The sequence below is a fragment of the Nelumbo nucifera genome, chromosome 1 (genome assembly GCF_055504915.1).
Source record: "Nelumbo nucifera cultivar China Antique chromosome 1, China Antique-T2T, whole genome shotgun sequence".
In the NCBI taxonomy this organism is placed as follows: domain Eukaryota; kingdom Viridiplantae; phylum Streptophyta; class Magnoliopsida; order Proteales; family Nelumbonaceae; genus Nelumbo; species Nelumbo nucifera.
Genome location: NC_142649.1, coordinates 82,007,453 through 82,034,493, shown reverse-complemented (window position 1 = coordinate 82,034,493; position 27,041 = coordinate 82,007,453). Strand labels below are relative to the sequence as shown.

General features: G+C 39.4%; 1 protein-coding gene across 2 annotated transcripts in view; it reads right to left on the bottom strand.

The window, feature by feature from the left end:
- The window catches only part of TPC1 (two-pore channel 1), a 178,907-nt gene that overhangs the window by 130,560 nt on the left and 21,306 nt on the right, over window positions 1–27,041 (bottom strand). For both annotated transcript variants that reach the window (XM_088886857.1, XM_088886858.1), the window contains 6 exons: window positions 19,566–19,696; window positions 14,899–14,959; window positions 14,491–14,657; window positions 11,768–11,873; window positions 11,315–11,392; window positions 1,414–1,475 (listed from right to left, as the gene is read on the bottom strand). In XM_088886857.1, the coding sequence (XP_088742983.1) occupies window positions 1,414–1,475; window positions 11,315–11,392; window positions 11,768–11,873; window positions 14,491–14,657; window positions 14,899–14,959; window positions 19,566–19,696 (605 nt within the window). The remainder of the gene's footprint in view (window positions 1–1,413; window positions 1,476–11,314; window positions 11,393–11,767; window positions 11,874–14,490; window positions 14,658–14,898; window positions 14,960–19,565; window positions 19,697–27,041) is intronic.

Sequence of the window (27,041 nt, the reverse complement as noted above, 5' to 3'; positions counted from 1 at the left end):
AGCTAACTTAATCTGCAGATAGGATTAAAATAACCCCTTATCCAAATACTGATTTGGATTGGGATAACTCCTAATTAGGAGGTTTCTTAATCAAGAAGAAAAGAGGAGAAACCCTAAGAGAAATATATCAGATTTCGAACCAAGGGTTTTTGTGTGCAAGAAATTATCCTGCGAACTAAGATTAAATCTCATACAGACTCCAGAGAGAAGAGAAGCAGTTCAGCCATCTTCGTCCCAGGAGTTCTCCTCCAGCAGCCGCCATTCCCTCTTGCAAGATTTGATCTTTGCGGCAATAGGAAGTCAAGAAATCAGTTCTTGACATCAGTCTTGCAAGAAAGACTGAAAAAGATTCGGTGTTCAGAGTTTCCAGAGGGTTCTTACGAAGGATCCAGTGTGTAGGACGCACCCTGCTGGTTCCGTTCCTCCCACAACTGTGTCATCTTCAGCAAGAGCGGATCTTGGTGTCTTCTTTGGGCGTGAACACCAACTTTGGGAGATACTGTTTCTCCAGATCAGGTATAATCCTCCCTTTTTCCTTTTGGTTCAGATCTGGTTCGATTATGGTTCAAGTAGAATCCTTGAATATTGTATTCTAAATTTAGGGAATGCGATTCCCAGTTGGGAGAAGGTAGGAAAATTTTTGAAATTCGCCCACCCATTCTGCAACCTTTATGGCGTCCATTAGATGGATCCTACCACTCTTTCACATGGCACACACTACATGTGAATTAGTATGGTTGAGGAATCTCCTACAAGAAATCGGATTCTCCATGGACAGACCTATGAAATTGTACTGTGACAATCAAGCTGCACTTCACATCTCATCTAACCCTGTTTTTCATGAGAGAACAAAGCACATAGAGATTGATTGCCACTTTGTGAGGGAGAAGGTCCTTACTGGAGAGATAAGCACAGAACATGTGGGCTCAGGTGGTCAATGGGCAGATTTGTTTACAAAAGGCTTAAGCTCAGGGAGAGTGAACTATATATGTAACAAGCTGGGATTTAATGCCATATATTCTCCAGCTTGAGGGGGAGTGTTAGAGCTAGCCGAATGAGGGTAGATTAGTGATTTTATTCAGTTAAGTGGTTTGAACTAATCTACATTATGGTCGGCTGATAGGGTTTATCTATGAGGTTCGACTGTTCTTCTGTTTCTTCTTAAGTGGTTTGAACTGCTGAAGCCACTGAACAAACAATCATCATCATCTAAGCCATATCCCTACTATACGGGGCAGGCTACGTGAATCCTGTTTCACCATTCTGTTCTGCTTAGTGCTATATCCATGCTCAATGATGAATGTATAATTTAGGTAAGATTGCATTGGACCTACATAACATCAGAAAATAAAAATAAAGAAAGAAAGAAAAAAGAAAGATGGCATGTAGAAGGAAGTGAGATGAGTTTTTTACCTGTATTTGTTTAACTCTTCAAACAAATGAATGCATTGCTCCTTGTTAATAAACCCAAGACCCTATTAATGCACATAAGAAGAACATTTGTTACTTAGATGTATTTAATCATTACAATACATAAAAACACAAAGACATCACATGGAAATTTAAAACATAAGCATTCTTCCATTTTAGATGAGAATAATGGAACTTCCACCTTTTGAAATGTATTTGCATCAAGGGAGGGAGGGAGGGGAAGAAAGATATTTATTGAAATAACTTGAGACTAAAGAGAGAAAAAGGAGGGAAAAAGATAGAGCAAGATGCCTTGTACAGTAGAAAACAAGAAGAAAAAAAGGGTGTAAAAGAAGAAGATATGAACTGGTCTCTTCTCCTTGTCGACCTGAACTGTTAATCTGCTCTTTTGAATGTGTGAAATTATAGAATGCCCCTATTAAGTGATACTTAACAGGGGAGATACAGTGCCATACTCGAAAGACTAAAAGGCCCTTTGATGAGGCAAGAAAAAAGAAATGTGTGAATGTATTCTGTTTTGCATGCTTTTCTTGTAGTAGGATCCCAAATTGTTGTTTTTGGGTAGCTTTGTTGACAGTTTGGAACTAGGGGTATTTTTGTCATTAAGTCAGACTTTTGGTCAGGGGCAGTTGGGTGCATATATCAGTTGGGTTTTGGTCTCTTGGGTCTTTTTATAACAAAAGTTATCTTTTGAGGGTTCATTTGAAGTTGGTTTATTCTTAAGGAGTTGCTTATGAGAGGAAACATTCTAGGGGGTTGTTTCTATAGGGTTCTTTTTTGGTTCTTTCTCTCTTATTTGAGCTGTAGCTCAGCCCCAAATAAGGTTTTCAAGCATTGGGAGCTTGGGTTTTGAGTCAACCCATTTTGGCACCTTCCATTCCCTCCATTGTTGTGTGTCCGCGTGGGAGGCCAGCTTGCTGCCATTGTTACTGTAGCGGAACTGTTCCAGGAGGAGTTTTACTTCAGGTTCAGGTCTGAAATCCCTAAAAATCCAACTTATTTTGTTGTTTTCAACTTGGTATTTCTTGTGCTTATTGCTGAATACTTGAGGTGCATGTAATTTTTCTTTCTGTCCACATCACCCTTACAAACATACATTTCAACACTCCCCCTCAAGTTGGAGCATATATATCATAGAGCTCCAGCATGTTTCAAATATAATCCATCCTAGTACGACACAAGCTCTTGGTAAACAAATCTGCTAGCTGATCTTCCAACTTGACATAAGGAGTAACAATATCACCATTCATCACCTTTTCTCTTACAAAATGACAATCAACTTCTATATGCTTGGTCCTCTCATGAAACACTAGATCGGTTGCAATATGAGTAGCGGCCTGATTATGACAAAACAAATTGACAAGTTTCCCTATAGGAATGCCTATCTCATGAAGTAGATGTTTCAGCCTTATCAACTCACAAGTGGTGTGGGCCATTGTTCTGTTCTCAACTTTAGCACTACTCCTAGCAACTACACTCTGCTTCTTACTTTTTCAAGTAATGAGATTGCCACATAAAAAGAAAAAGCACCCTATAGTAGACCTCCTATCCATTGACGAACTTGCCCAAACTACATCGGAATATCCCTCTCTAAGGTTAGTTCTCCCCCCTTTCTTGTATAGTAATCCCTAGCCTGGAGCACCTTTCAGATACCTCAACACTCTTACAACACCTTCCCAGTGAATGATTGTTGGATTTTGCATGAACTGACTCAGAACCCCTGCACTAAAGGAGATATCAAGATGGGTGATTGTGAGATCAATCAATTTGCCAACTAATTCCTTGTACCTTCTAGGATAATTGAATTGTTCCTCTTGACTATCAATCATTTTCACATTAGGATCCATAGGGATCTCACTAGTTTAGCCCCTAGTAGATCCGTCTCATCCAACAAATTCAAGAAACACTTGCATTGTGACAAGATGCCCCACTTCGAGCGGGTTACTTCAATACCCAAGGAATACTTCAAGAATCCAAATCCTTGGTTTGAAAGTGTTGTAGAAAAAACTGCTTTAAATCATTAATCCCACTAACATCACTACCAATAGTGACTATGTCATCAACATAAACTACCAAGAGAATCTTCCCTAATATAGTATCCTTACTGAAAACTGAATGATCATCTCCACATTGCTTGAGACCAAACACCTACACAACACTATTCAACCTACCTAACCATGCCCGTGGTGATTGCTTTAAACAATAAATGGCCTTACACAACTTACATACCTTTCCAATCTCCCCCTGAGCAACATACCCCAGAGGTTGTTTTGTGTACACCTCCTCAAACTCACCATTTAGAAAAGCATTCTTGGCATCTAGTTGATACAAGGGCCAATCAAAATAGACAACTAAAGAAATAATAATACATATAGATAACAGCTTAGCCACCAAGGACATCAAGAACAACAAATGACTTACGGAGGATAGGATCATAATTTCTTTACCCCTTTTGTGTGCAGTAGTAGCCAAGAAAGACACACTAGATTGCCTAGGAGTCATGTTTATCATGTCTAGGGCCCAATTGATGGACAAGACAAACACATCACAAAACACGAGAGAGAGAGAGAGAGGGGATCTTGAAGGGAACATGATAAAGAAGGGAGAATTCTCAACAAGGCCAAATGTAGGCATATGATTGATCAAGAAGCACAAAGTAAGAACAACATCACTCCAATGGGTTTTAGGAACAAATATTTGGAGTAATAAGGCACGAGTTGTCTCAATAATGTGTTGATTCTTCCGTTCAACTACACCATTTTGCTGAGGAGTGTGGAAACAGGAAGACAAATGGAAGTATCAAAGTAGGTTTGAAAGGAAATATGAAAGTATTCCTTTGCATTAAATATCTTAATACAAACACCAAATTGATTTCGAATTTAAGCATGAAAGGAAAGGAAAATACAGAACAATTTTGAACATTCTTTCATTAAATATAAACATGTCATTCATGAATGATCATCAATAAAGGTTACAAAATATCTAAATCCATTATAAGACAACACATGACTTGGGCCCCAAACAACTAGGTGAACACGATCAAAAGGACTTGTGACTCTATTATCTTTTTTTGAGAACAAGAGTGACTCTATGATACTTGTTGAAGTGACACGATTGGTAATCCAACTAAGACACTGACACCAAACTAGGAACTAACTTCTTCAAGACACAAAGTGAAGGATGAACCAAACGACAATGCCCCTAGTGAGGAGTAAGGAATGAGTGAGGAGCTTCATTGAACCACCGACACCCAAGTAGTATAGTGCTCCAACTTCATGACCTCCATCATGAAGGGATGAGAGATCCATCTGAAGGAATGGAAAGATCCATCATATGGACACCCGGATAAAGCGGAATAGAATGGGCGAATTTCAAAAATTTCTTTCCTTCCTACAACTGGGAATCGCATTCCCTATTTTAGAAAACTAATTTTCAAGGATCAATCTTGAATCAAGAACCAAATCAGGTCTGAACAAAACAGTAGGAGAAGGAAATACCTGATATGGAGAATTAGTATCCCCCAACGAAGGTATTCACGCCCAGAAAAGTCACCAAAGACTGCTCCCACTGAAGATGGCGCAGTGTAGGACGGAGCATAATCAACAACGTTCTTCACAAGAACTGGATCCTTCGCAAGAACCCACTGGAAGGCAGGTAAGCACAACTTCTTTTCAATTCTTTCACAAAGAACTGAAATCAAGAACCCTTCTTGATGACTCCCACGTGAGTGGAGATGAACTGCTAAAGGCGGCGGCGGTAGGAAGGAGGTGGCAGGGAGAAATTGGCACAGTCTCACTATATGCTGATTTCTCTCTTCTGTGTTGTATCTATATCTCAAATGAGTGTGTTTTGAGGCTGCCGCCCCCTCCTCCTTATATAATCCTAAAGGGATCAGCTCTTAATCCTATTAGGAGATGTTGATCCCTTTAAGTGATAAGGTAGAGTCCTTATCTAATCTACAGATCATGATCAGCCCTCCTAATTTTGATTAGGAGCTTCCATATTTGAAATTCAAATCTGGACTCTTACTAAGTGGATAGGGACTTTCCCTTATCCTTTAAGGCTGGTCCATATCTCAGATTCGCCCCATTCAAGCCAATCTAATTAGCCCAGCTCGTATTGGGCTTTTGGCCCATTAAGTGTATGTGCTCACTTAAGCCTTCCAAATTGCTGCCTAGTTGGGCTTTCTCTGTATGGCGTGGGACCCAAACGTTGATCTATACATCAGCCACAAGGTTTCGGCCCAGCCTTTGTCACAAGGCCTAGCCGAATTCACTAGAAAGCCCAGTGAACCCCTTGAGCCCATCATATGGACTCTATGGGCCCAACACTTACACTAAGTGGTCCTTGGGCCAAGCCACCTTGTAACACTCAAGGACTGTGGGCAGATGCAAGATTAGCCCATCAGGTTTAACCCTCAAAGGCCTTACACTTAACCTCTCAGCCCATAATGATCAAACACTGCCCGAAAAGGGAGGACCTCTCCCCTGACTGCAAGGTACAGTGTTGCACTCTCCTCTTACATGGACCCCGGGGATTAAAACCTTTTGCAAACAATTTTGGAAACCTGTAATATATATATTATATCGCATAAATATATTTTGCAAAACAAAATTTCAACAACTGAAATCAACTGTCGGCAGTTTTGGTTTCCATCAGAGAGAGTGCATTTCCCCGATCATTACCTTTGTCCGACAAAGGGGCTGATCCTGTCACTATGATCACCTACTCAGATGGGTTCATGAACCATCTCAACATACCCAGGTTTTGACCCCCTCTAAGGGTCTCACTGATTGGTATATCAAAGATGGCCCAATCCGCCACCTAATGTGGTACCATAATCGAGTCTAGGGGTCAGGTGTAGCATTCCAGTTTTGCCCACTAATTGCCAAGGTCCAGGGCAATACTGGAATTCTGGTCCGGTTCAAGGTCTCAAGCTAATCCCACACTGCATGTACCTCGGGTCTCACCCTGGTGGCAGAGATAGGCCACCCCAACCGACTTGATCTCCCCAGACCGATCCACTGGCTGTGAACGTTTTAAACCAACACAAGTCTCATAAGTGTCCGGTTTTAAGGGCATTGCATAGAAACACACCACATAACATGAATCAAATATGCACTTTATTCATTTACAATAAATGTCATAAGTACATCAAACTGATTGGAGATAAGGGCATACAAAACTGTCTAACACCATCATATGGATGGCCGAACCCTACAAGAAGGTTGGGTGAAATTTCAAAAATTTCTCTCTCCCATCTGGGAATCGCATTCCCTATTTTAGAAAACTGCATTTTCAAGGATCGATCTTGAACCAAACCGGACCAGATCTGAAACCAAAAGGGAGGAGAGGGATATACTTGATACGAAGTAGCAGTAACTCCCAATAAAGGTGTTCACGCCCAAGGAGAAAACCAAAACTTGCTTCCACTAAAGATGACACAGTGTGAGGTGAAGCAGGATCAGCAGGACGGCTCTTCAGCAAGAACCGAATTCTTCAGCAAGAATGGAGTAGAGGGCTGGTGAGCACGACTTCAGATTGCTGCTTCTACCAAGAAGCAATATCAAGAACAATTCTTGATCACTCCGAACTGGGTAGGGGCGGCAAGAACAAGGAAGAACTTTGCAGTTTTTTGTGTCTTGTCTGGTATGTTTTCATGCCCGCCCTGATCTCTTATTTATAGCCTTAAAGAGACAACCTCCTAATCAGATTAGGAGTTTCCTGATCCAAATCTTTATTTGGATCTGGACTCTTTAAGTGATAAGGATAATCCCTTATCTTATCTGCAGTTTAAGATCAGCTTAATCCTAATCAAATTAGGAGTTTCCTGATCCAAATCATTATTTGGATCTGAACTCTTTAAGTGATAAGGATAATCCCTTATCTTATCTATAGTTTAAGATCAGCTTAATCCTAATCAAATTAGGAGTTTCATGATCCAAATCTTTATTTGGATCTAGACTCTTTAACTGGATAAGACTTATCCTCTTATCCTTATCTGCTGATCCAAACCCAGATCCGCCCCTATTTAATTAATCTAATTAACCCAGTTCGAATTAGGCTTTAGGCCCATTAAGTTTATGTGCTCACTTAACCTCTTAACCTACTGCCCAGTTGGCTCTCTTTGTATGGCGTGGACCTAAACATTGATCTACACATCAGCCGCATGGGTTCAGCCCAACCTTTGTTACAAGGCCTGGCCGAATTTATTGTAGGAGACAGTGAACCCTTGAGCCCATCACTATGGACTCTCAATGGGCCCAACATTTACACTAAATGGTCCTTAGGTCCAGCCACCTTATGAAAACCCAAAGACTGTGGGCAGATGCAAGATTAGCCCATTAGGTATTACCCTCAATGGTCTAACACTTAACCTCTCAGCCCATAATGATCAAACACTGCCCACAAGAGAGGACCTCTCCCTTGGCTGCAAGGTACAGTGCTGCACTCTCTACTCACATGGATCCCGGGAATTAAAACCTTTTGCAAACATTTTAAAACCATAATATATATATATATATATGTGTATATCTCTATATAAATATATTTTGCAAAAAACAGATTTCAACGGTTGAAATCAACTACCGGCAGTTTAGGTTTCCATCAGAGAGAGTGCATCCCCGATCATTCACTTTGTCCGACAAAGGGGCTGATCCTGTCACTATGATCACCCACTCAAATGAATTCTCGGACTGTCCCAACATACCCAGGTTTTGACCCCCTCTAAGGATCTCACTTATTGGCATATCAAAGACAGCCCGATCCGACACAACCCACACTGCATGTACCTCAAGTCTCACCTTGGCAGCTGAGACAAGCCACCCCAATCAACTTGGCGGTACATCAGTGTCAGCCTTGGCAAGATAAATCTCCCCAGATCTATCCAACGGCTGTGAAGATTCTAAACTAACACGAGTCTCATAAGTGTCCAGTTTAAGGGTATTATACAGAAACACACCATAATGACATGAATCAATTATGTACTTTATTCATTTACAATAAATGTCAAAAGATACATCAATCTGATTGGAGCTAAGGGCATAACTGTCTAACACATCAATCATCTTCCCTGTCATAAGATACTAGAAAACACAATAAGAAGGAAAGAAAGTAATTAAACAATTTAATGACTTAGTGGGTTTACTTACAAACAAGAGACTAAAGGGAAATTTAGGAATGTAAAAATACAAAGTTGAGACTAATATCAGAACCAAGGGAAACATTACCAAAACCATTAATAGGAGAAGAATGCCACAATCTAATGTAACTATATGTGTAGTAGAGGGTGCAAACAAGGACTCAAAAATATCTGAAGATCTAGTCATATGATCTGAAGCTCCAAAATCAATTAACCATGGTGAATGATTAGAACTGGAAACTAAACAAGTTGTTCCTAACTGATAAAGGGTAGTAGTGGACTTGGAAGACAAGGAAGAAGCCTGACAAAGTCTCTCATATTCCTTACAATGATGGAGACCAATTCATTACTCTTACCAACTCCTATGGCAAGCAACTCATCAGTAAGATCATTAATACCAATGTCATCCTCCACCACTACATGATTGGCCCAAGAAGATGGTGGGGCATGCAAGTCATAACTAAAAGCAACTGTGTGCCCCTCATGGCCACAATTTGTGCATTCTCTGGCAATGCCACAACCACCAATGTTTCTACCACCACCTCTTCCTTCCCTACTTCCACCACAGCCAGTACCTCTTACTACACCTCTTCCCCTAACACCTTTACCACCACCACCTCTGGTTGTTACTAAGGAAGACTTCTATGAAGTAGTAGAATGATCATTCTAGGGTTGGCATGTCTCCGGATACAAAAAAAAAAAAACACCTTAAAAAAGGAAGGAAGATCACTACTTCCCAAAACTTGAGCTCTCACAGGCTCAAACTCAAACCTCAATCCTGATAGGAATCTGGAAACATCTAAACTCTCTAACAATGCCAGAATCACCAATGTTTCTACCACCACCTCTTTCTTCCCTACTTCCACCACAGCCAATACCTCTAACTGCACTTCTTCCCCTAACACCTTTACCACCACCACCTCTGGTTGCTAGTAAGGCAGACTTCTATGAAGTAGTAGAATGATCATTCTAGGGCTGGCATGTCTCCGTATACAAAAAAAAAAACACCTTGAAAAGGGAAGGAAGACCAATACTTCCCCAAACTTGAGCTCTCACAGGCTTAAACTCAAACCTCAATCCTGATAGGAATTTGGAAACATCTAAATGTTCCTTCTGAGCTTCTTGTACCTCCAAATCAGGAGAATGAATGGTAATCATTCAATTCATTCCGTAGAATTTTCAATGTAGCATAATACTCTTTTACACTCTTATCACCCTATTGAAGAGAGAAATAATCCTAATATAGTCAGTATATCCTTGTCACATTGTCCTTGACCTGAATACAATTTCCGAGCATGCTCCCAAATCTCCTTAACAATGTCTAGAAACATGAGATTAACATTGATGTTGTTTTCCATACTATTTCATAAGGTAGTCATAATCTGAGCATTTTCTTGCACCCATTCACTGTACCCCTCAGACTCACTCTTGGGTTGATCTTCCTTAACATATTTCAACTTCCCTCTTGCAAGTAGGGAGACTTCCATAGATTTAGCCCATTGTACACAATTATTATCATTAAGCTTCACAGTAGTTAATTGGGTATTCATAAAATCTGATTGTACAACTAGAACAGACTTGGAACTACTACTGGATGCAGCCATGGGTTGGATAAGACACCCAACAGTGAGAAAAACAGCTACAAGCACCAACCATAGGATGAAAAACTCACTACAGCAACTCTTCGCCCAAAAAAAAAATGCTACAACAGTAACTTGCTACAGTAGTTTGCAGACCTAAAAGAACAAAAAACAGACCACACAAGCACTTGTAGGGTACCAAAACCCTCCACACACCGTGGTGAGTAAGTTCCCACACCACAACACACAAAACTAAACACCATAAACTGCCAAAAAAACCAGCCGCACTCAGTACACGTACCTGTATTCACGTCTAGGGCTTAGTACACCATCGCAAATACTTCAAACTGATCAACTTAAGGCATTAAACCCTCTTTTCCCAAGGGAGGACCAGTCCTTTTAAGCCCCTTTATCTGCTTGTCTAGAAAAGAGAGAGTTCTCAACTCCTAGGGTGCAAAAAGGAGCATGAGCAGCGACTGTCAAGTTCACTGCTCTGATACCATGAAATAACTTGAGAATAGAGAGAGAGAGAGAGAGAGAGAGAGAGAAGGAAGAAAAAAGAGGGAAAAAGATAGAGAAAGATGCTTTGTACAATAGATAACAAGAAGAAAAGAAGGTGTAAGAGAAAAAGGATCTACAAGAAGAAAATACAAACTGGTCTCTTCTCCTTGTTGAATGTGCAAAATTACAGAAGTGCCCCTGTTAAGTGATTCTTAACAGGGGAAATACAATGCCATACTCAAAAGACTAAAAGGCCCTTACAGGCATACATTTCATGTTTTCAATATATATATATATATATATATATAGAGAGAGAGAGAGAGAGAGAGAGAGAGAGATAGATAAAGGGCAGCCCAGTGCATGAGGCTCCCACCAATGCAGGGTCTAGGGAGGGACAGATGTACACAACCCTACCCCTGTACATATAGAGAGGCTGTTTCCAAGATTTGAACCATGGCCACCGAGGTCGCTTAGAGAGAGAGAGAGAGAGAGAGAGAAACTAATTTTAAGCACAAGGGAATGTGACTGTATGAGTAGGAATAATTAACAGAGATTGAAATATAAAAGTAGAATGCATACACAGGAAGCAAATGCAGCATAAACTTGCAATAGATTAGTAGCCAGCAAGAAAAATCAACAGAACAATATTAAGCAGACTTACATGCTCATCAATAAGATTGAAGGCTTCTCCCAGATTGCGCTTCCTCATCAAGTCCATTTCAGCAACTTGCTTTGCAAGCTGAAAAAGAGAGGAGGCATAAGCATGAATGTAATTTGATAACTCAAGCCCTTTTCTTGGAAAAAAAAGTTACTACTAAAGCAAATGAAGAAACTTGGCTGTAGGAAATGAATTTATAAAACTGTAAAGACAATAGGAGTTTACACTACAGAGTTACATTTTTAGGGTCCGTTTGGTTCATAGTCAGAATCGGAATCGAAATCGGAATGGTCCATTCCCATAGTCTGTTAGGTTCAAACAGGAATGGGATTCCGATTCCGCCCAATCAAACAGTTGGAATCGGAATAGCCCATTCCGATTCCGATTCCAGACCCCTATTCCTGCAAACCAAATGGACCCTTAGTATTCTACTTGGTGCCTGAAAAAGCAAATTACCTGACTTTTGAAGCTATCATACACAACAGCAAGAATCAGGTTAGTTATGAAGTAGACCCCCAATAGTACGTAGAGAACAAAAAACAGGCAGTACCAACGTGAAACCCTAGCAAAAAAAAGTAGAGTTGTGACATGAATGCTACGAATATTATGTCACAATATGTAGCCATGATAGAATGGCTGAAGTCCCATTATAAATTTAACATGGCAGAGTAATTAAGTAGCCCAAAGGAGAAACAAACAACAAAGTTTTCAGAACAAAATTAAAAGGAAAAAAATTGGAACAAAAATATTTGGACATAGATGAGGCAGGAGAAAACCTATATCACGACTCTTGATCAAAATATAAGGTTACCTGTTGAAAATCCCACTCATTTTCCATGCATTGTATGTATAAGAAACAGAAAATTCAATCAGCCTTCCTACTATTAAAAAAAGTACCAAATCCTAGGGACATCACTCAAAAACAAATAAATTAAAAAAGAAAGAAAGAAAAATGATCCTTATAACATAATTAGCATCATACATTGGCCACATTTTTTAAACCACCAAAGAGGGGAAGGCGGTCATAGGAAGAGGCACCGTTGTAGGTAATTGAAGTAAAGAGATGATGACATGGAATAAACAATTTTTGTATCTCTGCTACCAACAATCGGTGCCTCTAGGACACATGGACACAAAAAATGGTGAATGAATCTTTCAAATTGTAAGTTAAATGCCTTGACCTCAATCCCACCTCTTATTCTTTGAGGGTAAGCCTGGTGACGTGAGTGGGGACTGGAATAACACTCTAGCCATTAATGAAATCAATTATGGGCAAGGTAAACCAAGATGTGGTTCAACTGTTCAAGATCAATTTTTGGCATCTCCACTATCAACCATCAGTGTCTCTAGAACCCATGGATAAAAAGTGGCAAGTGGGCCTTCCAAATCTTAAGTTAAATGCCTAGAGCTCAAGCTCACTTATTCTTGAGGGTAAGCTTGGTGAGGCGAGTGAAGACCATAATAATGCTCTAGCCATTGTGCCAACCAAGTATGCACAAGGAAAACCAAGAGATGTTTCAAGATCAATAGTTGATAGGATATAAGATAGGGTTTGAAGGATATGGCGGATGGGGGTATCCGTATTTTATCAATATGAGAGTGGCTAGGAGTTTTAACAAGTCCACAAGAGATGAAGATCTAGTCAATTATGTAAAATAATTTAAGGATAGCCAAGGCTCTAAAAAATATTTGAAAAAGCTTCTATTTAATTATATATTAGTAGAAAATGAAGGGTGAAGAAGGTGACAATGACATTTTCCTTACCTATGCTGGAGTTAGGGGTTGTGGAAATGCCCTTAAAGAAATCAATAGGATTTGTTCCTTCTAGACAACCATTGGTTGCATAGGCACCAATCTCATGGAAAGTGCCCTGCAAATCTCAAGGAAGGTCACAACTTGCACCTCTCCAAGAGTTGCTTGTACTGGTTTTAATATTTTGATAATAATAAATTAATCATTTATCAAAAAAAAAATCTCAAGGGAGGTCATGGACACAATGGGTTACTCCACATCACCAAAGGAGGTGACTAGAAGCTCTTTTGGGGGAAGGTCAATGCATCAGACAAAGGCTATTAATGAATCACTAGGAGGCATGATCATAGTTGTCAGAATCTAATAATTTATGATACAGTTCATGATATGAATCATAAAACCCAAGGGTTTGGATTCAAACCTTGCATCTAAATCCTTTCCTAGAAAAATCTTAAAATTGATGCTTGTATCTTACAATTTAATTCATGAATTTTATGATTATACAGTTCTTATCAATCAAATCAAATCCTGGTTTCCACTTTGTCATTCCTGTGTTTCTTCTAGTTTTCTTCCAAGGGCTTTTGTTTAAAACCTTAATAAGATTCATAAGATTATTTAAGGAATATTTAGAGACCTAATTGAGTTTATTTTCCACCATATGTAGGTTACAGAGCCATTGAGGGATCAAGCTATTTATCTTTTATTTTCTATTGGGACTTCTTTATCTTGTTGGACAAACCTGGCACAAGTTTCACCCCTAAAACTCAGGATCATATACCCTCCTATCCAGTTGATTAACTTTAATCCTAATCCATTTGATACATGCCAAAAGATTTACTACCAGTTGATTAACTTTAATCCTAATCCCAACCATGTCAATCTACTAAAACATGAAACCCAAACAAACTCATTTGCTACCATTTCATAATATGCTTCAATCTTTGTTCCCTTTACTACATGAATGTTTTAATAGGATAGAAAATATTCAGAGTACGACTTGCAACTCCCAATCCATTTATCTTCCCAAAGACACATGTGTTGAAAGAAATATGCATTGTTGAATCATACAAGAACCTCGATCACTACAGTGGCACCCCACATGAAACTTGCTCTTTCACAGAAGAAAAGGAAATTTTAAAAAGGGAGTAGGGGTTGGAGATTCTGAACTTAATCTTTTCAAAAAGAAAAATCTAGCGGAAAATGGCCTGTGGTTTCAGTAGAGATGCAAATTGGGTACCCAATTTGAAGAATTTCCACCGCATTAGGGCTTGGCCCTTCAGAATTTTGAGAAATGTATAACTCACATCTGCCCAAATTGCAACCCTAGGTCGCACTAAAAAAATAACGAAAATGTTCCGCAGAAATTAAAGCATGGATCTAAATCGCTCCCTTTCATGAATTTGAATCACTATTCTAATTCAACTTACTTGTATGCAGGAATCCACACATCAGGATTGTTTGAGGTAGTGAACAAAACAAACATTTGATACAATGTTGTGCCATAGGATGTGAATACTGTTTTCCCCTGGAGGGTATCCTCAAATATAACATAAGCTAACCAACTGGAGAACAGAAGAAATAAAAGCCAAAGAGCCTGCATTACATGAAAACCCAACACATCAAGCACATTAGCAAAGGAAATAAAAAAAGAACGCTATACAGATTAGTGGATCTGAAACTGAAGTTATCCAATAAGTAGATTCTCTGCAGAAAAGCTTGTCAAAAAATAACAAGATTGATTTAATCTTTCTAAACATCTTAAAATCTAACAAGAATGAAAATAGGGAGCCAAAATAGAGTTACTAAACTATAACTCTGTTGAGAATGAAGGTTACCAAGACATTTAAATAAGTTCCAGCCATTCCAGCCAAGGTGACAATGCATGCTCGTAATTCCCTAAGTCCAAAAATAAAATAAGAACAATCACATCAAGGAAGCTCAAATTGCGATTTCTGTTGATAAATTAATCTAACTAAATATTTCTGTTGTAAAATTGAAATATTGAAATTATAATTTCTATAATCAATCAAAAGCAAAATTAAAATACCAGCCTAAACAAAAGAGCTTTTATCTTCAAAACCATCCAATTCCAAAGCATATACAGGAAGACATAGTTATCAAGGCACTAAGGCAAGGTAGCCTATTCATCACTTTGCACTAATCTCTCTCTTTAAATCAATAAAATTAATTTTTCTTACTGATCAAAAAACGGCACCAAGGCAAGGCTTGCTGACAAGGGAACACATTATCACCTGTGGAACTAGGCACCAAAACCTTGACTTAGCTTGTTCCCTTGGCTGAAGTAGCAACTAGTAAACATTTGAGTGATCCAAAGTGAAAGAATAAGACATCAAATGTAGAATAAAAGCAACGTTTTGTGGCCTCTAAAAAAGTTTATTTATTGCAAGAAAGCAACTTTACATGATTGAAGAAAGAAAAGGACAGCCTGAAGCTGACAGGACCCTTTACTATTCTTACTTTACAAATTGATTCTAGGCTCTGGTCCACCCACACAGTTTTCCATTGGAACACCTAAACCTTGCTAAAGAAATCTGCTCATCCATCTAATGAAGAATTCAGATTGGAGGCCAGTGTCCTGACTTGTCTTGCCAGAAATCTCAGCTTGCAAACCACAACCACCATGCTGATCAGGCACACTTTAACCATTGCAGAATTGCTAATAATTCATCTTTGAGTGGATTCCTTACACCTGCTGATCCAGAGAAGCTGATAATAATGTCCACTCCTCCATCTCTAATCACTTCTACCTGAAACACTAGGGTTATTTTCTTCTCCCCTCATTATCTGCCACCTTACAAGATCATTAACAATAACCCCCTTTGAATTCTTATCTAGCTAGCACACAGTGAATAATTAAAAATCATGATGAGTTGTAGAAACATATAAACACTTTGTTTCCAAAAATTATCGTATTTTTCTCACCCCATAGACACCAAATAACAGCTACCCTAGTACAAAACCACATTATACTCTATTTTTTTCAATTATTCTCGTGTTTCGTTTATATAATTAGATACCATTTAAGACCCTTTTATCTTTGATGGAGTAATTTAACAAAGATTTTTCATTGTAGAGAAGGGTGAAACACACACAATTGGAGAGAACAATGCAAATGAAGAGTTCTCTGTTGCAGTCTGGAAGGATTATTTGCTCCAGAAAAGAATCTATCGATTCCCTTCCTAAGTCCAAGATGGCCCACTTGTGCTAGGGAAAAGAATATAAGAAGCATCTGACTCCATGCATGGAGTACATGGCTCAAGGGGATATAACTTAGTTGATTTGCTCCAGAAAAGAGTCTATTGATTCCCTTCCTAAGTCCAATATGGCCTACTTGTGCTAGGGAAAAGAACAGAATCATCTGACTCCATGCATGGTGCACATGGCTCAAGGGATGTAACTTAGTTGATAGAGTGCTGTTCTCAATTTGGTCCTTTCCAATTACAGGTTGGGTGTCCAATTGTCCAATTAAAAATGATGATATCTTGCACTTCAACTGGTGGCTCACTTTTTCTTAGTAACAAGGAAAAAAACTTAAAAATGCCCCTAAGAGATTCTTCTGAGACAACAATGACCTGCCAAGGACATAGAGGAGAGGAGTTAAGACAGGCAGTTAGTTAGATATAATATAGATTGTATATTATGGATAGTCAAGGTTGGCAGCTATCTTAGGGTTCTTTCATCTACATACCCTGGGGAAGAGGATTAAGTTGGCCCTTGTGAACAGCCTGAAGCATTATCTCCCTCAACCCTTTGAGTTTAATGCAGAAACGGAAAACTTCATGGACACCATGTGTCCACAAAAACCTAACACCCAAGCTATGTCCATGAAAAGTGAAAATGAGTTAAAGCTTGGGAGCTTACAAAGGGCAGCCCAGTGCACGAGGCTCCTACCAATGCGGGGTCTGGGGAGGGACAGATGTACACAACCTTACCCCTGCACATACAGAGAGGTTGTTTCCATTTTCCAAGCATTGGGAGTTTACAAATAAGAATAAATTACCCCTTAGCTATGGTCCTAGAATCTAACAGTCTTACCCTTCCCACATCACAATGGGTGGCAAAGGTATAATAGTGAAACATGACATCAATTTCAAAGGACAATGAAGAGAAATTTGTTTAATACTACCTGCATCTTAGCCATTGGAATGGATAGCACATTTACACCAAACAAGGTTTTAAAAGGCTAAAAGCAGAGAGGCGGTTGGGTGTCAATAGGCAAGGCTTAAGCATCAAGGTATACATATAAATTTAATTTATTTACTTTTATGGCCAATTTGCATATTTTCTTTTTATTACATATATTTTAATATGAAACTAATGTTTTTATTTTTATTTTGTATTTCATTTTATGTTTATAACATATTCCATCATAATTAAATAATCAATTAATATATACTAAAATTTATTTGTAATATTTTCTAAGTTTAAGCATACAAATTATTTATTTCATAGCAATTTTTATATTTAATTCAATATATGTTTTTTTAGTATTAATCCTGTTTCGAATGCTGCTACAGTAACCCGAACCAGGAAGAGAAGAAAGAAGAGAAGAAGAAGGAAAAGAAGGGTTTGTCGAAATCTAATGGTTATTCCATTCAGTCGACCCCCTTAATAGTCATTTAGATTCTAATGACATTTACAAAGACTAAACTGTCCTTACTTAAGTGTGGGGCAGAGTGTCTCTAATAAAACTGCCACATAAGCAAATCACTTAACAAACATAAGATGACTAAACTACCCCTATTCGGCTCAATCTCCAAGGTCCAAGGTTAAACTAGAAATGGTTCCGTACAATGTTTCTTAGGCACCCACTCATTGTACCTTAGGTCCAACCTGAGCAGTTGAAACACACTACACCAATTTAGCAACACAAAAGTGTTACCCTTAGCATGATAAATTCCCCATGTTTATCAATCAGCTGAGAACATTTTAAGCTAACATACGTCTCATAAATGTTCAGCTTAAGCAATATTACACAAAATCATACCATATATACATGAAATAATAATGAACTGAATTTATTCAATAACAAATATCAGTTTACATCACTCTTGTTGGAGTTGAGGGCATACACTATCTAACAGAAACATCCCATTTGCACTCAAAACCTTCAAAGATCTAGATATACATCCTTACTAAGCAAACAAGTAAAGAAAGCACCAACAATGACAAGGAGGAAGGACAAGATTGGATCACCTCGCCTAATGCCTTATTTAGCCATGAAAAATAATCTAGGGAAACCATTGAAAATAATAGAGGCTCCAATAAAGAAATGCATATCCAGATCCACCTTAATCTAGCTCCAAAAACCTTTCCTCTCCAAGAAAAAGCATTTCCAACCAAATTGACAACTCATTGAATTTTTCCAAATCCAACTTCTATGACATCGTAACTGTTTGCTGGAACACAGTAGCCGAAGAAGAAGAAGAGAAGAAGAAGAGGAGAAAGTTTGAGAATGGCGGCTCTAAACCTTTCAGCCGACCCTACTATCTTATATATATGTTTATCACATAGTGTTACATGAATGGACTAGAATGCCCCTAATTAGTGATGGGACACCTAGACAAATAAAACATTAAACAAGTTTAGGCCCAATAACTAATGACTTAAGACCCAGCAATGACTAACATATACATTAAATCAGCCGAACCAACACTCCCCCTCAAGCTAAGCATGGATGTCAGTCATGTTTAGCTTGCCAAGTAAGTCCAAGAATTTCGTTGAAGCTAGCCCCTTTGTTAGCACATCTACAATCTGCATCTCGGAAGGAGTATAAGGAATGCAGAGTTCCCCTGAGACTATCCTTTCTCTAACGAAGTGTCAGTCAATCTCAATATGTTTCGTCCTATCATGTTGCACTGGGTTATTTGCAATGTTGATGACAGCCTTGTTGTCACAGTACAACCTGAGAGGACTTTATCCCGAGCTCACTAAGAAGAGTCCTAAGCCACAGAAGTTCAGCAATACCATGAGCCATAGCTCGATATTCAGCCTCTGCACTTGATCTAGCAACCACATTCTACTTTTTACTCCGCCATGTAACTCTGAATTCAGTTATAAGAGATAACTCCTAAAATCCACTCCTAATGCCATTAGGAAACCTACTAATGACAATTGACAAATAACAAAAAAATAGCTTCTGAAAAGTTTCATCAATATCCCTATTATCCTTTGATACATAAAAATTCAAAATATCCCAAACCTGACTAATTAGCTCTTGCATCATGCACATTTAATTTCAATACTCCACTCCTAATGCCATTAGGAAACCTACTAATGACAATTGACAAATAACAAAAAAATAGCTTCTGAAAAGTTACATCAATATCCCTATTATCCTTTGATACATAAAAATTCAAAATATCCCAAACCTGACTAATTAGCTCTTGCATCATGCACATTTAATTTCAATACTTCCATATAACTGCAAAGATACATTAACTACTCCACATAACCAATAAACATAGATTTGATAGCATACCTAAAGTTTAAAATGAAAAAGATAACACGGACATATGGAGCAATCCTCAAAGGCAGGGAATTTAAGGGCACTGGAGATAAATAGAGAGAATAGATAACTAAATCGGCAATCAAAACTAACACGGAAATAACCTGCAAAAGCAAAGATATGTCAATTAAATCAAGTGTAAGAGAATCCATGGATTACCACAAATTATTATATAACAAGTGTGCTATCTTAAACTTATGGTATTTAAATGAAAAGACAGAAAAGGATGACCACATATATTTCCAAATGTGTAACCATTTGCAACAAGTATTTCAAATATTTTGATGTAAGGCTATAGATCATAGATCAGATATCTACATTCAATATGTAAAACCTTAACACTAGATTCCCTTATCTTAGTCACAATGTCTAAAATTTATTATAAATATTCTCGCGTTTCAGCCAAATTAAATTTTTTGTCCTTTTTGTCATTCCTAAATAGAATTCCCTTGTTAGAGTTGGTAACAGGATATTTTTCCTGCCCTTTTCTAATGTTTTAGGAAGTAAGGTAAGAAGAATTGTTTTTCCATTTCCTTTCTAATATGGACAGGAAAGCAAGATCCATGCAGCACTTAAAGAATACAGCAATAAGTATAAAAATACAAAACTGAAAACAACAAAAACAAGTTGGATTGTTAAGGATTTCAGATTTGAACCTGAAGAAGACTCCTCCTAGAACAGTGAACTGCAGTAATAATGGCATCAAGCTGGCCTTTCATGCAGACACGTAGTGGTAGAGGGATTGCAAGGCGCCAAATAGGTCGACTCCTCAAAACCCAAGCTCCCAATACTTGAAAACCCTAGTTGGAGATGAGCTACAGCTCAGATAAAAGAGAAATAACCAAAAAAAATCCACAGAAATACCCCCCTTCTCTTTTATAAGACTCGATGGCTTGTTGGAGAAGCCAACTGAAATATTTACACGTAAGCCCCCAGAATATTCACCCTCCACAAACAACTCCTTAAGAACAAAAACTAACTTCAAACAACCCCTCAAAAGATAAGTTTTCTTACAAAAACACCCAAGAGACCAAAACCCAACAGATGTGCACCCAGCTACCTCGAACCAGAATCTGATTTGAATTAAAAAAAATGATGAAAATACACCTAGGCCCAAACTGACAACAAAGCTTCCCAAGACAACTATTTGGAGATCCTACTACAAAACAAACTCAAAACATATTTAAACCATTTTTTATTCGTTCTTTCCCTTTTTTTGGGCTTGTTTCTACTGTTGCTACAGTAGTCCGAACCAGTAAGGAGAAGAAGAAAGAGAAGAAGAAGAAGAAGAAGAAGAAGAAGAAGATGAAAGAACTATCGAACCTGATAGCTAAACCCTATCAGTTGACCTCTTAATAGTGATTAGGCTCTAATTAAATGTACAAGGACTAAACTGCCCCTACTTAAGTATGGGACAGAGAACCTCTAATAACACTGCCACATAAGCTCATAACTTAACCAAGGTGAGTTGACTAATCTACCCTTATTCGGCTAACTCTAACACTCCCCCTCAAGCTGGAGAATATATGTCATATAATCCCAGCTTGTTACATATATAGTTCACTCTCCCTGAGCTTAAGGCTTTTGTAAACAAATCTGCCCACTGATCACCTGAGCCTACATGTTCTGTGCTTATCTCTCCAGTAAGAACCTTCTTCCTCACAAAGTGGCAATCAATCTCTATGTGCTTTGTTCTCTCATGAAAAACAGGGTTGGATGAGATATGGAGCACAGCTTGATTGTCACAGTACAACTTCATAGGTTTATCCATGTGGAACCCGATTTCTTGTAGGAGATTCCTCAACCACACTAATTCACATGTAGTGTGTGCCATGGCTCTGTACTCGGCTTCAGCACTGCTTCTAGCCACAACCGTCTGCTTTTTACTCTTCCACGTCACAAGATTTCCTCCAAGAAATGTGCAGTAACCTGTAGTAGATCTTCTATCAGACATAGAGCCCGCCTAATCTGCATCCGTGTACCCAACTACTTCAAGTTTTCCTCCTGGTTTATACAATAGCCCACGGCCCGAAGCTCCCTTCAGATATCTTACAATTCTAAGAACTACATCCCAGTGAGATATACGAGGGTTCTGCATAAATTGGCTCACCACACTGACTACAAAGGAGATGTCTAGTCTTGTGATAGTCAAATAGTTCAGCTTCCCCACTAGTCGTCTATACCTTCTAGGATCATCAAATATTTCCCCTGTATCACTGCTCAACTTAACATTTGGTTCCTTAGGAGTCTCAGCCGGTTTTGCACCTAACAGTCCTGTTTCGTCCAATAGATCGAGAACATATTTTCTTTGGCACAGGTTTACACCTTGTCTTGATCTAGCAACTTCTATACCCAAGAAATACTTCAATGTCCCAAGGTCTTTTGTTTGAAAATGATTTTGCAGGAAGATCTTTAGTTTGTCAATCCCCAATTTGTCACTGCCAGTTATGACAATATCATCCACATAGACCACTAATAAAATCTTTCCAGCTTCTGAGTCATAGCTGAACACTGAGTGATCAACCTGGCATTGTTTCATTCCAAAATTCTTCACCACTTCACTAAACTTCCCGAACCAAGCACGAGGCGATTGTTTCAACCCATAAATTGCCTTTTTCAATCTGCACACCTTACCAGCCTCCCCCTGAGCAACAAACCCAAGTGGTTGCTCCATATATACCTCCTCTATAAGGTCACCATGAAGGAAGGCATTTTTTATGTCAAGTTGAAATAGGGGCAAATCATGCATAACTGCCAGGGAAATTAACACACGGACAGAGCTAATCTTAGCCACTAGAGAGAAGGTCTCCATATAGTCCACTCCATACAACTGTGAATAACCTTTAGCAACAAGTCTGGCTTTCAAACGCTCCACACTACCATCTGGCAAGTATTTAACAGTATACACCCATTTACAACCCACAACATGCTTACCAGGAGGAAGAGTAGTGAGCTCCCACGTGTGAGTATGCTGAAGAGCAGAGAGTTCCTCCTCCATTGCCTGCCTCCACCCAGGTGAACTAAGAGCCTCTTGGACATTGTTAGGTATGGAAATAGATGACAATAGTGAAACAAACTGGCAATGTGAGGCGGAAAGGCGAGATACTGAAACAAAATTGGAAATGGGATGGAGAGTAGAACTACGTTTACCCTTCTATAAGGCAATGGGTAGATCAAGTCCTGAGGGTTCAGCAACAGGAGCAACGACAGAATCTGCGGACAAGGTAGAAGCTGGAGGAGGGGTCGGTGTCGTTTGACATGTATACACTTGCCGAATTGGTGGTCGTTCAGTAGGGATCTGCACTGGATGAGGTGACAAGTCAACTCCAACAGGAACACCCGGAACGGGATCATTGACCGAAAGAGGAAGAGGAAGTAAAGGTGGAGACGAAGATGCTTCAGTTCCTGAGAAGAAGGGAACAGACTCAAAAAAGGTGACATCAGGATAGACATAGCACTTCCGAGTAATGGGATTGTAACACTTGTACCCTTTTTGAGTCCGAGAGTAGCCAAGAAAGACAAACTTAATGGAGCGTGAATCCAACTTGTCTATTCCAGGACTCAGATTGTGAACAAAGCACACACAGCCAAAGATACGAGGTGTTACTGGAAAGGGAGACAAGGTGGGGAACAAGATAGAGAAGGGAGACCGACCATGAAGAATAAAGAAGGGCATCCGATTAATGAGGAAACACGTAGTAAGTACAGCATCACTCCAAAACCGTCTAGGAACACTCATATGATGAAGAATAGACCGAGCAGTTTCAAGGAGATGACGGTTCTTCCGTTCAGCCACCCCATTTTGTTGAGGAGTGGATGCACATGAAGTTTGATGAATGATGCCATGCTGTTCTAAATACTGTTGAAAGGAAGTTAGAAAATATTCACGACCATTATCTGAACGAAGAACTTTGATTGGAACACCAAATTGTGTACGTATTTCAACATGGAATTTTTGAAAAATGGAAAATAATTCACTCCTTTCTTTCATTAAATAAATCCATGTCATTCTTGAACAATCATCAATAAAAGTGACAAAATACTTGTAACCATTATAAGACTCTATTTTGATCGGGCCCCAAACATCTTAATGAACCAAAGCAAAAGGACTCAACATACGACTTTCAACTCTAGGACTGAAGGAAACACGACGATGTTTCCCAAACTGACACGACTCACACTGTAACACTGACAAATGACTCAAAGACGGAACTAGTATCTTGAGTGCCTTGAGGGAAGGATGTCCCAGTCGACAATGCCACTATAGAGGATTGAGTGAAGTTTGAAGTGCAACTGATGATCCACCACCGTCAAGATAATACAATCCACCAGCCTCATGCCCCCCACCAATCTTCTTTCCCGTCCTGAGATCCTGAAAAACACAAGAGGAAGGGAAAAAAGTAACAAAACAGTTAAGAGTCTTGGTTAATTTACTAACAGACATAAGATTGAATGGAAACTTAGGGACATATAGAACAGATGATAAAGAAAGAGAAGTCATGTCAACATTGCCAACACCACAGATGGGAGAAGAGGAACCATTGGCATGGGTAACAGTTTGAGATGTGGAAGTTTCAGAGAGAGAAGAGAACACACCTGGAGTCCCGGTCATGTGATCAGAGGCTCCAGAGTCAATAATCCAAGGAGAGGTTTTAGATGACAGGCAAGCTATACCTGAGTGGGCAAGAGTAGCAGTAGTGTGCTGTGAAGTGGACTGAAGGAACCGCTCATACTCATCACGCGGTACACTCACCATCTCCCTTCCAGAAATAGATGTAGATGTGAAAGGAGTTAGGTCTGCCTATTGATTATCACTGACATCAACCCCACCAGCAACAGCATGATTGACCCATTTAGAGGGAGGGCGGCCATGGAGATCATAACAGAAATTTACCGAATGTCCTTCCCTGCCACAGTGGGTACACTTCCTTGTAGAGCTGCCTTTTTCTTTGCCACGGCCTCCCCCTGAGTCACCACCACCACCACGGCCAAATATGGAACCACCACGACCTCCTCGGGAGGCATGTCCTCCCCCTTTCGTGCCACGTCCACCTCCTCTGGCTGTCACTAAAGCTGATCTATCAGACTGTGTGGGATTCTCTGTCTGTCCCAAAGAAATCCTGCGAAGCCGAGCAAACACTTCCTCAAGTGTAGGAAGGGTAGAGCCCCCCAATATTTGGGCCCTAACTGGTTCATACTCTGATTTCAACCCCACTAAGAACCTTGTGACATCTAGTTGTTCCCTCTGTTGTTGTTGAACCTTAACATCTGGAGTGAGAGGATGATAGACATTGAGTTCATTTCTAAGGTTCTTCATACTGGCATAGTACTCTTCAAGGGTTTTATTTCCTTGTTGCAGATCAAAGTACTCCTGATAGAGCTGATATACCCTTGTAGTATTATCTTGCCCAGAGTACAGCTTCTTGGCATGTTCCCATATGTCCTTAGCTGTATCTAAGAACATGAAGTTGGCACTTATTTTGGGTTCCATATTGTTCCATAGCCATGTCATGATTTGAGCATCCTCCTGTTCCCAATCATCAAACCCTGGAGAGTCAACCGGAGGATTATCTTCTTTCACATGCTTCACTTTTCTCTTTGCCTTGAGAAAAACTTCCACCGACTTGGCCCATGGAACATAGTTCTCACCATTCAGTTTAATTGAGGTCATCTGTACACCTAGATAGTCAGAGGAAACCACCACACTAGGTTTCTGATCACTACAGCCATCTCCCATTGCTTCCATGATACTCTTTCAATGCTGCCTCTAATCTGAATTCCCAATCACCAACTAAGTGCTGCTGTCAAGAGTTTGATGTTCCAGAACCTACAGCAGTCCCTAAACACAATGATAGATACACACGCCTTTGTTCTTATCCACACCACTACTGATTTCACGAAAAAACACAGACTACACTGACATTAATTCAGCACTTACTAACCACATGCAAGCTCTCTTACAACTACTCAACAGAGTTTGTGCATCACAAGCACCACCACACAGCCATAGCTGTCACACACAATACAGACCTGCTTTAACGCTTTTAAGAGGGCACCACAAGACCAACAAGAACTCAACTAGTACCATTGCATTACACCTTGCACCATTCGGCCACCTACAGTAGCCCCTACACCATTCGGCCACCAGCAGCAGCCCTTACACCATTTGGTCACTGTAAACACAGCCTGTTCTTGGAATTTTTCCAAGAACCAGGGCAACAACCAACCTAGTTCTCTAGGTTCTGATCAGTCCTCTCAAGTTCTTGAAGATTTTCAACCCAGAAATACCAACAGCACAAAGAGAAGAGATAACCAACCTTCATTTGAGAGCTTCAGCCAACCATTCACTGCTGAAGTTGTTTTCTTAGGAAAGGAGGTTCTGCGCACCAGAAAAAAAAAAAAAAAAAAAGAGCTGAGATGTTTCAGGCCTGGGATGAACCACTTTTCTCCATTGACAGCCCAGAGAAGAAAAGGAGAGAACTGAAGCACGAACTGAAGTTGTCACGAACTGAAACAGGTCACGAACCTTGCTCTGATACCATGTTTCTACTGTTGCTACAGTAGTCCGAACCAGTAAGGAGAAGAAGAAAGAGAAGAAGAAGAAGAAGAAGAGGAGAAGAAGAAGATGAAAGAACTGTCGAACCTGATAGCTAAACCCTATCAGTTAACCTCTTAATAGTGATTAGGCTCTAATTAAATGTACAAGGACTAAACTGCCCCTACTTAAGTATGGGACAGAGAACCTCTAATAACACTGCCACATAAGCTCATAACTTAACCAAGGTGAGTTGACTAATCTACCCTTATTCGGCTAACTCTAACAGGGCTCATCACTTTCGATGGCTATTTATTCCATTTAACTAATATAGAAAATTGACTTGTTAAGCTTAAAGTTAAATACTTATTTGGATGTTCCATTTAACTATTTATTTGTTTTCCAGTTTAAGGTTTTCTCTAGTCTTGCTGAGACTAACATCATGAAGATTGTATTGTATCTTTTCATCTACTAATAGAACTCTCCTTGCTACCGATCAAATATACTGTTGAGAATGCTTAGACATGGGTGTTTTTGGACATTTTTCTCTTCCCTTGTACTCTTTTTGTATTTGGGCACCCAAGTAGGGACATCCTTGTAATTTCTTCTTTTCAAAATATAAAGATCTTCTGAGGGTGTGAACAGTAACAATCACACACCTCTTGACACATCTCTTCTTCTTCTTCTCTCCTCTTCCTTTCTCTCTTCTAAACCCTAGCTTTTTACTCTTGTTTTACAACTTGGTATCAAAGCGGGTAAAGGTACTTAGGAGTACCTCTCCTTCTAATCCTCTCCCACAAGGTGAACTGCTGGTGTTAGACCGCCGCCGGATGATGTCAGCAGTCCGTACAGGTGTCAACGATGTCAATGAATCTTACATGGTTTGATTTACCCTGATTTTAGAGGAATTTTGG